Source organism: Camellia sinensis, chromosome 12 (genome assembly GCF_055761805.1).
Source record: "Camellia sinensis isolate YWXY chromosome 12, ASM5576180v1, whole genome shotgun sequence".
Taxonomy (NCBI): domain Eukaryota; kingdom Viridiplantae; phylum Streptophyta; class Magnoliopsida; order Ericales; family Theaceae; genus Camellia; species Camellia sinensis.
Genome location: NC_138972.1, coordinates 147,126,044 through 147,140,147, shown reverse-complemented (window position 1 = coordinate 147,140,147; position 14,104 = coordinate 147,126,044). Strand labels below are relative to the sequence as shown.

Here is a 14,104-nt window from a genome sequence, read left to right as displayed (position 1 = left end):
TCAGGCGGTGACAACACAGGTGGGTTCTGTAAATATTGCTTGATCTGCTCAAAAGCAATTTGGCATTAGTCGTCCCATTGGAACTTATTTCCTTTCTTCAGGAGACCAAAGAGTGGTTCACAAGTCAATGTTAATTTTGCAATAAACCGTCTTATGAATTGCATTTTACCCAGAAAGCCTCGAACCTCCTTTTCAGTCCTCGGTAGTGGCATTTCTAAGATGGCCTTGATTTTAAAAGGATCGACCTCGATACCTCTCTGTGTGATCAAGAACCCCAGCATTTTCCTGCTGTAACACCAAATGTACATTTCTGAGGATTCAGCCGCAACTGATACTCTCTGATCCGTTGAAAGAATTACTGCAAGGTAGTGTAGTGGCCCTCTCTTTCCTTGGACTTGACAATCATGTCGTCCACGTACACCTCAACCTCTTTATGGATCATGTCATGCAAGATTGTGGTCGCAGCCCGTTGATATGTCACTCCAGCATTCTTCAGCCCAAACAACATCACCCTATAATAATAGGTTCCCCATGGGGTGGTAAAAGCAGCCTTCTCCCGGTCTTCGGGTGCCATCAAAATCTTATTGTAGCTTGAAAACCCATCCATGAATGAGAGCAGCTCATGCCCAGTAGTGAAGTCCACTAATTCGTCAATATGCAGCATAGGAAAGTTGTCCTTCGGACTGGCTTTATTCAAATCCCTAAAGTCCACACATACCCGAATTATGCCGTCCTTCTTTGATATCGGAACTATATTGGCCAGCCAAGATGGGTACACAGATACCAGCAAGAACCCTGCGTCAATTTGTTTAGTGACCTCTTCTTTGATCTTCAGTGCCCAGTCCGGGCGGATCCTTCGTAGCTTCTGCTTAACAAGTCGAGCCTCTGGGTCAAGAGGGATCCAGTGCTGTACAATCTTAGGATCAATTCCAGGCATGTCTTCGTAGGACCATGCGAAAACATCTTTGAAATCTTTTAATAAAACGACTAACCGCTCGCGCTCCTCCGAAGACAACGTGAACCCGATCTGGACCAGCCGCGGGTCCTTTTCAGTACCAACATTAATTATGGTGATTTCATCAACCAAGGATTTAACAAACCTCTCCTACTCTTGATTAAGCAAATATTGCAAAATCGGAGGAATTTCTTCCTCATCATTTTCATCAAAATTTTGAAAGTCTTGATTAATGTAATAAATTAAGGGCATAGAAAAGTACTCGGAAGCCACAGCCATTCCATTCTCATTAACAATATCCAGTCTGTCTGATTCCTCTGTTACAATAAACTCAAAGGAAAAAGGAAAAGACGACCTAGACAGGACTGTGGCATCCAGGTTGTCACTCCCAAGAATACCGGACTCAGACTCAGACGAGTTGGAACCTGATTCTGACTCCACAGATTTGGTGGAATCAGATTCCGGCTCACTACCTGACCCGGTGCTGCTCGATAAGAAGCCCTCCTTGTATTGCCAGACGAGGGAGGGTGCGATGGACACATCCAGAATGTTTGAAGATGGGCTCACAGCCGTTTCATTCCCAATGATGGACACTGAGAACTTATCCCCCAAACACTCTTGCACGATCTGAGGATCTGAGAGTAGACAAGCCAGTGCTACCCCCATTTTAATCTCTGTGCTCTTGGAGTCCTCCTCTTTTCACTACTTAGCCTCAGTTGGTGGGTCTGTCTGCTCTTCAGCAACATCATCCCCGGACAATTGCAAGTCAAAGAAAATCTCAAATCCCGGCAAGCGCCGCCTGTCTGCATTTAGCTATGGCTCTGGGAAGCCGCAGAATGGGAAGTCCTCCCCCTCCCAGACAAAGCGTCCGTTCAGGGTACCCTGGATAGGTCAGTGCATCAATTCAAAATGCTTCCCGGCCTGCTTTGCTCTGGCTCTTCCGGCTATCTCTTTCCTTTTCCTCACCCAGTCCTCCTTGGTAGGTAGATAACTTAAACCAAAGGTATGTGGGTTATGCGGCACTTCGGCCAATACTGCAACGCCTTTCTGGCCACTTCACCCTAAGCCCATCCCGGGCATGTGCTGTAGCTTGTTCATAAGGTAGACTGATTGTGCGCTGACATATAGCCCTTCATCAACAGCTATAATGTTCTGTACAACCCGGGCCTTGGCTAGGGTGAACCCCGACAGAAATACATCCTCCGCGCCATGCTCAATATCCAGAACTGGTGTAGAAACCTCTGGCGACGGATAGATTGAAGAATTCCCAAAAACGAGGGCTACCCCTTTCCCGTGGGGGGATTTCAGCATTTGGTGCAGGGTAGAAGAGACCGCCTTCACCTGGTGCAACGACGGCCGCCCTAGGAGTAGATTAAAGGTTTCGGGAATGTCCAAGACATGAAAATCAACATCATGTTGTCCTGGACCAACCTGAGTCCGAATCTGTACAGTCTCCATCACCTCTCGGCTAGTATTGTCGTAGGCCTTTATCACCTGGGCAGTAGGTACACAATTCGCGGGCTTCAGCCAGATAGCATATGTCGTCCTCAACGGGCACACGTTGATAGCAGATCCTATGTCAACAAGGACCACCGGTACCCATTTGTCTCTACACTCACTAGAGATATAAATCGATTTGTTATGGTTTGAGCCCTCAGGCGGTAGTTCCTTGTCAGTGAAGGTCAACGTCGGGGAAGCTCCTCTCGGAAAGACCAGCCCCACCAACTGCTCAGGTGTGGTATCGATTGAAAGTTTGGCCTTGTCTATTGCAGAAAGGACAGCTTGTCTATGAACTCTTGAGGCCATGAGCAGTCCCTAGATGGAGATGTCTGCTTGGATTTTCTTAAGCTATTTCAGCACAGCCTCCTCCTTGAGCAGTTTTTTTTCTGCCTTTCTGTTTCATTGTCCTTCCCGAACGCCTCTGGTTGACCCAAATGTGGGGGCTTAAAATACCACCCACTTCTGGTCATGTGGTCCACCTCTCCCACATACCAGGTATCATCCGGTTGGCTCTACCTCCAATCTTCGTCTGTGTGGGCAAGACATAGGTCGCCATCTTTCCACCACATACCATCGGCAACCAACAGACACCTGTCTTGTTCCGTTACAACTACTTTTGTGCGCACAGCACATTCCGTTCTGGCTCTCTCAAGATCTTTAATCTTTTCCTGTTCAAACTGCTTCAATGCAGCCTATCGTTCAGAGTCTTTCGTATTCAAACTGCCCGTGTTTTGAGTAAAATTCTTAACATCGGTGCTCTCCGGCAGTTGCTCCTGATTCCCGGCCATTCCGGCCACTGTTGATGTCCCCATTTCTGACAGTCCTTGTTCTGGTTGAGGTTGTTCAATGACATCCGGCTCGTCATTGAGCCACCCTGTAACTTCTGTAGACCCATCCAAGTCAAACTAGTTGACAGTCACGTCCCCTGAGTCCTGCTCTTCAAAGAACTACAGATTTGCAATGTCTTCTTCCAGCTCCGCCAGGTCATCTAGCCCCTGACTAGGTCCATCCTCCCTAACCACACAGATCTCTACCTCAACCGACAACTCTATCCTCGGCTTAATCTGGCCCGTTGATGTGATGTAACCACTCGAGTTATACATGAAGCTCGTAGACCCCTCAGGCTCTGAATTATGATTTCGCTCTACCCCCAAAATGATCCCTGTTCTATCTTCAATAGTCACCATCACCAATTCGGGTTGGGTTTGGGAGATGTTCAACATGCACAAATCTGTGCTGTCTGGAATGAACACCTCCGGCTTGGGTAGGTGGGAGGGAGTGATATATATGCTAGGGTCGTAAGACACAACCCCAGTTTGGATCAAGTTAATGCGTTTGGGAGGTGGAGCTTGGTTATGTGGTGGAAGTGGGTTGGTGATGACATTCGGCTTCTCCGGAGGCACAATCACCCTGTTGTCGATGAGATCCTGAATCTCATGACGCAATCTAAAGCACTGGTCGGTTTTGTGACCATGTTGTTGGTGAAAGGCACAGTACTTCGCTGGGTTATGGGTGGGAGGAAGCTTATCTGGTAATGGCCGTGGCTCCAGGGGCTTCAAGTGCCCTTTCTTGATCAAAACGCCCAAACCTTTGGACAGAGACATGTATAGTGGGGTAAAGGCTCTTTGGCCTCGGGGTGCATATCTGGCTGTTTATGAGCTACTTCTAGACGCACCAGTAAAGGGTGTAGCTACAAGGGTTTTTAGGGAGGTGGTGGTGACCATACCCACATCTGAAGTCCTGGCAGCTGCAGCACTACTCGTGCCTACATTCGTACTGCAGTTGAATACCCTCTTGGGCTGCTCTCTCTCATGGTCAATCAGACTCTGCTTCACGGTGTCCTCTATCTGCACTCCAATCTCATGTAGATCCGCAAAGGTAGGAAGGGGGAGGACGATCATCTTTTGCATAAGCTTGGATTGGAGGTTGCGCACAACCATCTGTATCTGATCTTTGTCAACCAGCCTGATGGTCATCACCGAGGCTTTGGCCCTCCAACGGGTTACGAAGTCGGAGAAGCTCTCTTTTGGCTCCTGTCTAGTTGTCTCGTGATCACGAGTTGTGACCTCGATCTATGTGTTGTAGGAGTATTGAGCTACAAAGGCCTCAGCTATCTCCTCCCAGCTTCTCTTAACAGAGTCCTCCAGTTTTGCATACCAAATAGCCGCAACACTCGACAGGGTCCGGTCGAAGAGGGAAAGCTTTTGTAGTCTGGAGAGGCCCATCAGCCTTAGGACATCTGAAAACAACCGCAGATGCACCATGGGATCCCCAGAACCGTCAAATCGATCGATATGGGACATTTTGAATCGATCTGGCAGAGTCATGGCAGAGTCACGGCCGAGTTAGTGTATCCATCCTCTATATCCGGAATGGAATGAGCTCCTTAAGCCTTCTTTAACAACTTTTCTAGCTTACTGACTTTCAGCGCTGTCGGATCCACCTTAAATTCAAACGGTGTATCGACTAGATTGGTGGGCACTTTGGACAGCTGAGGCAGAATTGGGGGTGGAACCGGCCCCGTTGGGACGTCCATATTTTCCTGGACGCTTGCTGTTTCCTCGGGTATTGGAACCCTTGGCGGCGGTGGATGTGGGTACGAAGCAGATGCCCCGGCTTGTTCTTGTGGTTACGGTTGCTGTTGTTGCTGAAGTCTGGCAATCAACTCTACTTGTTGAGCCACAATCTTTATTTGACGGGTAGCATCCCGCTGCATGGTTTTCATAGTCTCTTGAAGTTGACGCATCATCTCCTCCATACCGGCTATAAGGTGCGGATCCAAATAAACAACAGGTATATCTCTCTCTACAACAGAAACGGAATCCTCAACCCGACTACTCACTGACTTGGTGGATAAAGACCACTGATCTGGTAACTGTTGTACTGATGGACTGTGCCTAACTGACCTTCGTCTAGTAACCGGGGGCAATGAAAGGAACACTGGTTGTCCGTCTATCAGATCCACAGATCAATGAAGTCTTCGACCTCTGATCCAAAGTGCTTGGGGAATATCTGCCTGATCAGAAGCAATGGTGCTAAACTACCTTGCAAAAAGATAAATAAAGCATAATAAGGAAATAAACAACCAAAAAAACGGACAGCACAACTGCTTAAATAAACACAACACACAGTTGATATTTGTAAGCTGAAATGTGCTATTCTCAATACTGATCACTGTTCCCAAATCACTATCCCAGATCTGATACCCTCAGGTAAAACTGATTCTCCCAAATACCGATGCCCTCAAGCCTGATACCCAGACTTGATACCCAGACTTGCAAACTGATACATGCATTCCTGTACAGACGCACTCTAAAAGCACATAGCAAATAAGTAAGAGCCAAAACACCCCTATGGAGGGGTAGGGTTTCCTTGTCCTATTTTGTCAGGAGCTAGGGTTTTACTATGCACACAACGATTTCAAACAACCTATAATCGGGTAAGCAACCTGTCCTAGTTTGGAATAGCCACTACGGATTCCGACATGCACTAGGTTGAATGGTCAAAAGGGTGCCCTGGAAACAACTGGGGTTTGTGTTCCCATCGTGGCAGAGCCTGTAACCGGTTAGCTTTATGGCACATAGCCTTCAACAAACCGTTCAGGAATAGCAGACGACAAACACTGTGACTTAGGCGCACCAATGCAAATGCAATGCAAAGAAACACATAAGTGTAGTCAAAACAACATATCATGAGTTCGAGTCAAGTTCTCTAAATCCCTAGCAGAGTCGCCAGAAACTGTAGACCCCCTGGAACTCCAGCTCCGCATGCGAGGGAGCGAATCGTTTGTTCTTAGCTACTACAGTTCGGACTCGTGTCACTGTTCTAAATCTAATCTCACAAAGTGCGATGTGAGACTGATAAATCACCAAAGAGTCCAAATCCGGAAAATCGTTTTAGAAAATCGATTTTAATAAAGAAGTATCAAGCATGGACTGCTTTGCCAGATACAATGTCGCCACCTAAATATTTTATTTTGGGAAATTTAGGAAACCCTGACTCATGCCTAAGGCCACGTGTCCATCATCACCAAAGTTGCCTCAGCTCGGGAACTTGGGTATAAGAGGGGAAGGTCATGAAATGAGCACCCCCGCTCGCCTGATCAAATATCAGCCTGTACTAACATGATATGTTGTTTTTGAAAACACATGTGTTCTTATTCCGATTTATTAGCTAATCTTACTATGTGATGCGCACAACATACAAGTATAGACTAGATCACCTAAGTTGGAACAAAACATTTCATGTTCATTTGTTTGAAAACGGTTTAGAGGTGCTACTCGCAAGTAGGCTAAGTCGTGGATTTTGCCACCCTCAAGTGGGCTTAAAAAACAACATGATTTTGCCACCCTCAAGTGGGCTTAAAACTCACATTTCGATGAATTGTTCCAATTCAAGAAATCCAACCTCCACCCACAGGCATTCAAGCAGTTAAACACTTAAGCAGTTAGCCTCATGGCAAGCATGCTAACATGGCAACATACACACTTCATGTAGTATGCTAAAGCGTAAACACTTACAGTGTACTCCGAGCCAAAATAGGGAACTGGTTAGAAATCATGCATGATCCTAGTTCATGTTAAGATGGCTAATGCAACACATGCAAAAATGTAACTAAGATTGTAGACACCCCATTTTTTACCATCCTCGAGACTTGGTTGTGCTTGCAGGTACACCCAACAACTAGTTCGATTGCTCACCGAGTACTCGACTGTCGCGGCGGAACGTCACAGGTTCGAGCTTTCCAAACCCTGTATCCTTTCTGCCCCATTTTTTGGACCTTGACTTGGTCCTTTCAAGGTGACCTTCTTGGTGCATTGCCGGCCACTGATGAAGCCTGTCGGCCATCAGTAAGCCACTGCCAGCCACTACTGATGGCCAGCACCCCCCTGTCTCAGCTGGTTTTGCTCCAGATCTTTTGAGCCAGCTGGATTTTTGTTGTCTACCCTCCATACACGTGTATGGAGGGATGAAGCCCTTGCCAAAGATTGTTTGACAAGCTTCTTCTTGCTCTCTTCTATATAAACAAGAGGGCTCCCTCTGTATCAGAGGTTCAGCCACTTTGAGAAGAAATCTCTCTCTCTCTCTCTCTCTCTCTCTCTTTCTCTCTCTCTATATATATATATATTGTTGGAGTTTTGTGCTTTGAAGTTGGATTTCCTTGCACTTTTACACTACAACACCTAGAGATACACCACCACCATTGGACCAAGGTTCTTGGGAGGTCTTCTTGGGCTCTAAAAGCTGGTTTCTACCCCCCTGAGGTTGCTGGTTTTGAAGAGGATCATCAAGGGTGAGTATTTCCCCTTTTTTAGCACTTTCTTGTATCTTGTTTTGGCCCTTCTTGCATATTGATTTAGGCTTTTCTTAAAACTGAAAAAAGTCTTGTATTTAAGTGGTTTTGAAGTTTGTTTTAGGTCTTTTTGCTGTTAGGGGTGTGTAACCCTCTTGCATGCTTTGTTTGGCTTTGTTTTAAGCCATACCTTAAGGCCTCCGAGCTAGCCTTGGTTTGGCCTTCCTACCACTAAAATCCAATGGATTTTTAGTGGTAAAGATGTGGTTTTGAGGTCTCAAGTCAGAGGGGGTGGCCCCCTCTCTTTTGGTTCTTGCTTGCTTGCTTTTTTGGCCTTCCAAAGGAGCATGCCTCTCTGCATTTTTGAGGCTTGGTTCAGGCCATTTTTTGTGACTTCTAGGACCTTCCTTGTCCCTGTCCATGGCTTGTTTGGTCATATTTTGCATGCATCTTGTATGTGTAGTGTAACTCCATTCATAGCTCATCAAAGTAGCATGTTTGCTTAGCTTGTGTTGAGTCCATTTCAGTAGGTTTTTGGTGATGTTTTACCATGCCATGGATCTTTTTTTAGTTGGTTTTTCCACTTCATGCTTGCATAATACACTTGTAGTGTAAATCCCCTAAACTAGCTTCATATGCTTCATGCTTTGTCATGTCATGTTAGCTTATTTGGTTTACATTTCAGCATGTTTTTGGTAATGTTTTGCCATATCATGACCCTATCCATAGCTGGTTTGGTCATCCTTTGCATGCTCCATATAGGTGTAGGACAAATCTTGTTTACTAGCCTCTTGTGCATGATGTTTTGACTCATCATCCTAGCGTATTTTGGCTTTGCTCTAACATGATTTTATGCTTATTTTGAGCTGTTCTTGGACTGTTTTAGGCTGCCATGGCTATATCACTCATGCTTTGTATAGCTGTAGTGTAAATGCTTAGGCTAGTCTTGGGTTTTGAGGGCCCTACCATGCCATACATGTGATGTTTCCATGCCTTGCCATCGTTTCATATGCTATTTCAGTCCATGAAATGTAGTCATACACTTGCATTTGACATGCTTTGAATGCCTTGTAGAGCTTGTGCTTTATGCCTCAAGAATGGACTTTTCTGCATGCCATTTAGCCTAAGCCTTTGGCTCATCATTTCAGTGCATTTTGGGTCTTATTATACCATGATGTAACTCTGTTTTATGTTGTCCAAGTCATGCCATGTTTGCTTTCAATAGGTGTAGTGCATTGCCTCATTAAAGCCTTGCATGCTCCTTGTTTTTAGCCTTTTGTTCTAGCTTGTATTGGCTAGGTTCTAGCATGTTTTTAGCCTCACCTTGACCTTCCTTGGGACTATTTTAGGTCCCCTTGGCCCTTTGGGTCTTTCCTTGTATGTCCATGGCTTAAGTCCCCTTGCTTACTTTGGGCTTTGAGCATCATAACGTGCTATGCTTGCATTGTTGAGTTGATTTGGCATCACTTTACATGAGATTTCAGAGCTTACCTCATTGCCATATATCCATGTTTGTTGCTCCTTAAGTGTGCTTAAGAGTTATCCTCTTTGTGCCTTAATACTTGAGCCATTTGGCATGCATGTTTGTCTTGCCATTTCATGCTTTTCATGCCATCAATTCATCACTTTTGGCTACTGATTTGGACCTATTTGAGAGCTGTCCATCTTTAGTGTAAGCCCATCTTACCATGTTGTCGCATGCTTGTCTCATTTTCGTATGTTGTCGCATACTTGGTTACCTTTACATGCCTTGCATGGTTGCATGTTCATATTGCATTTTGTCATGTTCTCCAAGGTTGTTACCTCACATCATGCTTATATGCTTGTTGCATGCTTGAGTTGGTTGCATGTTTGCACACTTAAGTCATATTGCATTTTTGCCATGCTTATGTGTTGCATTGTTTGGATTAAGTGTTAATCCAAGCACGAGGAACGAGGGACGTTTCATACTTCGAGTGATGGAATGTGTCTCAATCCTCGGTCGCCGAAGCTCTTGATGATTCATGATAGAGTTTTAGGCCGGCCTTGTTTTATTTGTGCATTCATTTTCATATTGATTTGCACAAGTTAGATCTTTGGCCATCATGCATCGGGATGCGTGATTGATAGTTGTGGATCCGACTATGCCTCTCCCTTGATGTTTTGAGGTGATATAGGGTGGCATAGTGTGTACATACCTTTGGGAGACCCTCCCTTTTCTCTATTTTGTGCTTTGTTGCAGCTTGGTGTCACAACACACCAATGGCCGGCAGTACACCATTGATGGCCGGCAGCCTCTCATCCCTAGCCGGCAGTGTTCCATCCCTGGCCGGCAGGTGGCCGGCAGTGTTCCCCCATGGCCGGCAGGCCACTGGTGTATCCCTCCAGCAGTGTTTTGGTAAGTTTCAGCAACAAACACTTAAAGACACCCTACAAACAGAGCCTCTACAAGAGCAAACGGAAGGCATTTCAAGGCGAGAAACCGAATGCAAGCATGCATACTCCTCTTCTTCAAACAGAGCTGGAATAACATTGTTTACTGCTTTCCCTATTTGTTTGTTGTTATTCATAGTTAGTTAATTAATTTGTTAATTAATTAAGTTGTGTATTAATTAGTTGTAGCTAGTTATTCATTTGGTTTTGTAATAATTAATTAGCTTGTTAGTTAGTTAATTAGGCGGCATGTATTATTTATTCGGACCCTCCGTAGAGAGGGCCAATTTTGTAATAAGTGTGCGTGCGTGTGTGCATGTCTTCCAACCTCCATTTCTTTCTCCCTTTTACTTACCTACTTTTGTTGGTTAGTTTTAGGTCATTTTTCAATTAGCATACTTATGCTCTGCATGTTTGCATCCATCCATTTGTCTAGCATACTTATGCTTCACATGCGTGCATCCATCTATTCATCTTACATGCACTGGGCTCGGCACATCATACAAACTGCATTGTATTTCAATTCCAATTTTGAATACGTGTATCTAAATCGCATCTCATATGTCATCTTAGAATAGACGAGCCTATTTCTAGTTGCATTCTGTATGTGTTGTATTAGCCATTTTAACATGAACTAGGATCATGCCTTTGATTACTAACTAGTTTCTGTTTTGGCTCGGAGTACTCTGTAAGTATTCATGCTTTAGCATACTGCATGATTGCCATGCATATCATGCTTACCATGAGGCTAATTGCTTATATGATATAAACTGCCTGAATGTCTATGGGTGAAGGTTGGATTACTTGAATTGGAATAATTCATTGAAATTCATGATTTAGCCTACTTACGAGTAGCAAAACTTCAAACCATTTTCCAAACAAATGGATATGCAATGCTTTGTTCCAAATTAGGCGACCTAGTCTATACTTGTTTTGCTGTGCGCATCACATAGTAATTCTAGCTAATTAATCGGAATAAAAACGCATGTGTTTTCAAAAACAAGATATCATGGTTAGTAGAGGCCAATCTTTGATCGGGCGAGCGGGGGTGCTCATAGCTGACCTTCCCAATCGTACCCAAGTTCCCAAGCCGAGGCAACTTTGCTGATAGCGGACACGTGGCCTTAGGCAAACGAGTCAGGGTTTCCTAAATTCCCCAAAATAAAATATTTGGATGGCGACTCTATATCTGGCAAAGCAATCCATGTTTGGCACTTCTTTACAAAAAATCAGTTTTCCAAAACGATTTGTCGGATTTGGACTCTTTGGTGATTTATCAGTCTCACATTGCACATTGTGAGATCAGATTAAGAACCGTGACAAATTGAGTCCGAACTGTGGAAAAGCATAAGGCCTCCTACCCCGGGGCGCGTCCACAGATAGGCTCGGCTATTCTAAGATGTCATGTGAATGCAACTCAATAACATGTATTCAAATCGGTATTGAAATACAATGTAGTCAGTATGATGCGCCGAGCCCGGTGCATGCAATATAGATGAATGGGTGCACGCATGCGAAGCATAAGGATGCTAATTGAAACATGCCCTAAAACTAACCATCGAAAGCGGTTAAGTAAAAGGGAGAAAGAAATGGGGGTTGGAAGACATACATCACACACACACACACTTATTACAACAATACGCCCTCTCGCAAGAGGGTTCGAATAATAAACTAACTAGCTACGCTAAGCTAATTAAACTAATTATTACAAACAAAACTAATTAACTAATCCTAGTTAACTAATTATTACAAAACAAGCTATTTAACTAACAAGTTAACTAACTAGTTATTACAACACAAATTAAATAGCTAAACGCATTAACTAATTAAGTACAAAAACAAAGCATTAGCTAGCTAAGCAAATTAGCTAACTAAGCAAATTAGCTAAGTAAAGCAGTAAAGAGATGTCCTTGGAGGGAGAAGAGTGTATGCATGCTCAGTCACCTCGTTCGGAAATCTGTCGCGATGCCCCAACTTGCCTCTGTTTTCAATTGTTCTAAGAACACTGTACAAAGCTCCAGATAGCTTTTGCTCCACCATAGGAACCTGTAAGAGGGTGGCCGACCAGTTGTTGATGTGGGAGACCACCTACCGACCACCTATGTTTGCTATAAACTAGAAAAAGTGGTCAGCCAGCCACTTTTACTGGTCTGCCGACTACTTGTTGCTACACTTCTCCAGTTTGCTGCAACAGAGAACAAGAAGAGGCATGGCAATGTATTTGCAAGATATGTGTGCACAACCACCCTCCCTATCATTTCATGATCTCAAAGGAGTGCGGTTCTCGACTCTCAGGCCACCAATAGCGCATCTCGATGTGTGATGGCCAAAGAGGCAAGATTGCACATTTCAATGTGAATGAATGCACACATAACACATAAATGCCTTGGTCAATCAGAATGTGCTTTACCTGGCATCCTCCAATCTTGAGGGATATCACCAGAGCATCGTTGTGTGGATGCTACACCGTGTCCAGATCGGCCTCAGTAAAGGACACAATCGGTCCTTGGCACTCGATTTCCTTGGGCCTTTTCTGTTGGACTTGATATACATGTTGTAAATGTTTCACCCTCTGGGTCTCCCCACATACCTCGTTCTAATTGACCCTCGAGTGAATCACATTGATCACTCAAGGTTTGTCTGCTTGTGGTTGTGGTGCTAGTAGAGGTGGTGCAGCAGGTGCCTGGGGCAATCTCGTCTGTTCTTCTGGCATCCACTAGGTCCCTCAAGTGGCCTTGTCTAACCAGATCTTCTAAATGTGTCTTCAAGGCTCTGCACCCTTGAGTCAAGTGTCCATCTTCATTGTGGTAAGCACAGTGCTTCTTAAGGCTTCTTCCCAAAATTTGTCAGGAATCTTCTCTAGTGTTCTGTAATATAGTTGGTTCCTGATCCTTTCTAGGACTTTGTAAATTGGGATCCGGAACACGGTGGTGACTACCTGCGCAGCTCTCAGCCCTATTTCTTGCCTATTAAATCCAGTATTACCTCTGCTTTGCTTTGGCCAACCGTTTCTCTTCTCCTGCTTCGGCGCCTTTGTTCCTGACGTTTTCTCTTCTACTCTGGCATATTTTTTGATCCTTGCCATGAGCTCCTCCATACTCTTTGGTAGAGTCTTTGCCAACGACTTCCATAGCACGCAATCATCCTCTAGGCCATTCTTAAAAGACACGACTGCCAACTTTGGGTTACATCCTAGTATTCGGTTGAACAACTCGTAACACCTTTTGGCATAAGCCCTAAGGCTTTCACCCTCGCCAATCTTCAAAGCCATCAAGGAGTCTACTCTTAATGGCTGCAACTTGTTTGTGACAAACTTGTCCTCGAACATCTTGGCCAGGCCTTCCCAACTCTTCACAGTTCCTTTCGGCAACTTGTGAAACCAGTCTGATGCGATTTTCTCAAAGAATGAGGGGAATACCTTTCACAGCAAAGGTTCATTCCCGGTATACAACGCTATTGAAATTAGGTACAAGCCGACGTGAAAGTTAGTGTGATGACCGGGTGTATTATTTGCCTCATTCTTCTTTGTTTAAATTTCACTTCGCCTTATTAAAGTGTCAGGTTTGACTTAGAACCCTGTTAATCACTTCGATTTGTGGTGTTTGGAAATTGTTTCTCAAAAATTTTTGTTCTTGTTTATTCTGGTATTGATTTTCACTTGTTCCGGAGGGTGTGAGGTTGGATCCGGAGTGTCTGGTGTTGAGATGGAAATTTTATGGGCTGGAGGACTGAGCCGCACGTGCGAGGCCTTGGGCCGTACATGCGGGAGAGGGGCTGCACGTGCGGAAATCAGGGGAGGACCTAGGTGCATACTGAAATAAAAGCACGTAGGGCAGCAAATGCGGGAGGGAGAGGGCCGCATGTGCGGAGATGAAGGCCGCACGTGTGGGAGGATGCTCCACACGTGCAGGAATGGGTGCCGCATGTGCGGGACTCCGCTAAGT

At 44.9% G+C, this 14,104-nt stretch overlaps 1 protein-coding gene across 1 annotated transcript; it reads right to left on the bottom strand.

The window, feature by feature from the left end:
• Nucleotides 1–12,945: 12,945 nt before the first annotated feature.
• Nucleotides 12,946–13,488, bottom strand: LOC114294000 (uncharacterized). The gene has a single exon (XM_028238106.2). It carries the CDS (start codon nt 13,486–13,488, stop codon nt 12,946–12,948), a length of 543 nt encoding a protein of 180 aa, XP_028093907.2.
• Between the last annotated feature and the right edge of the window lie 616 nt (nt 13,489–14,104).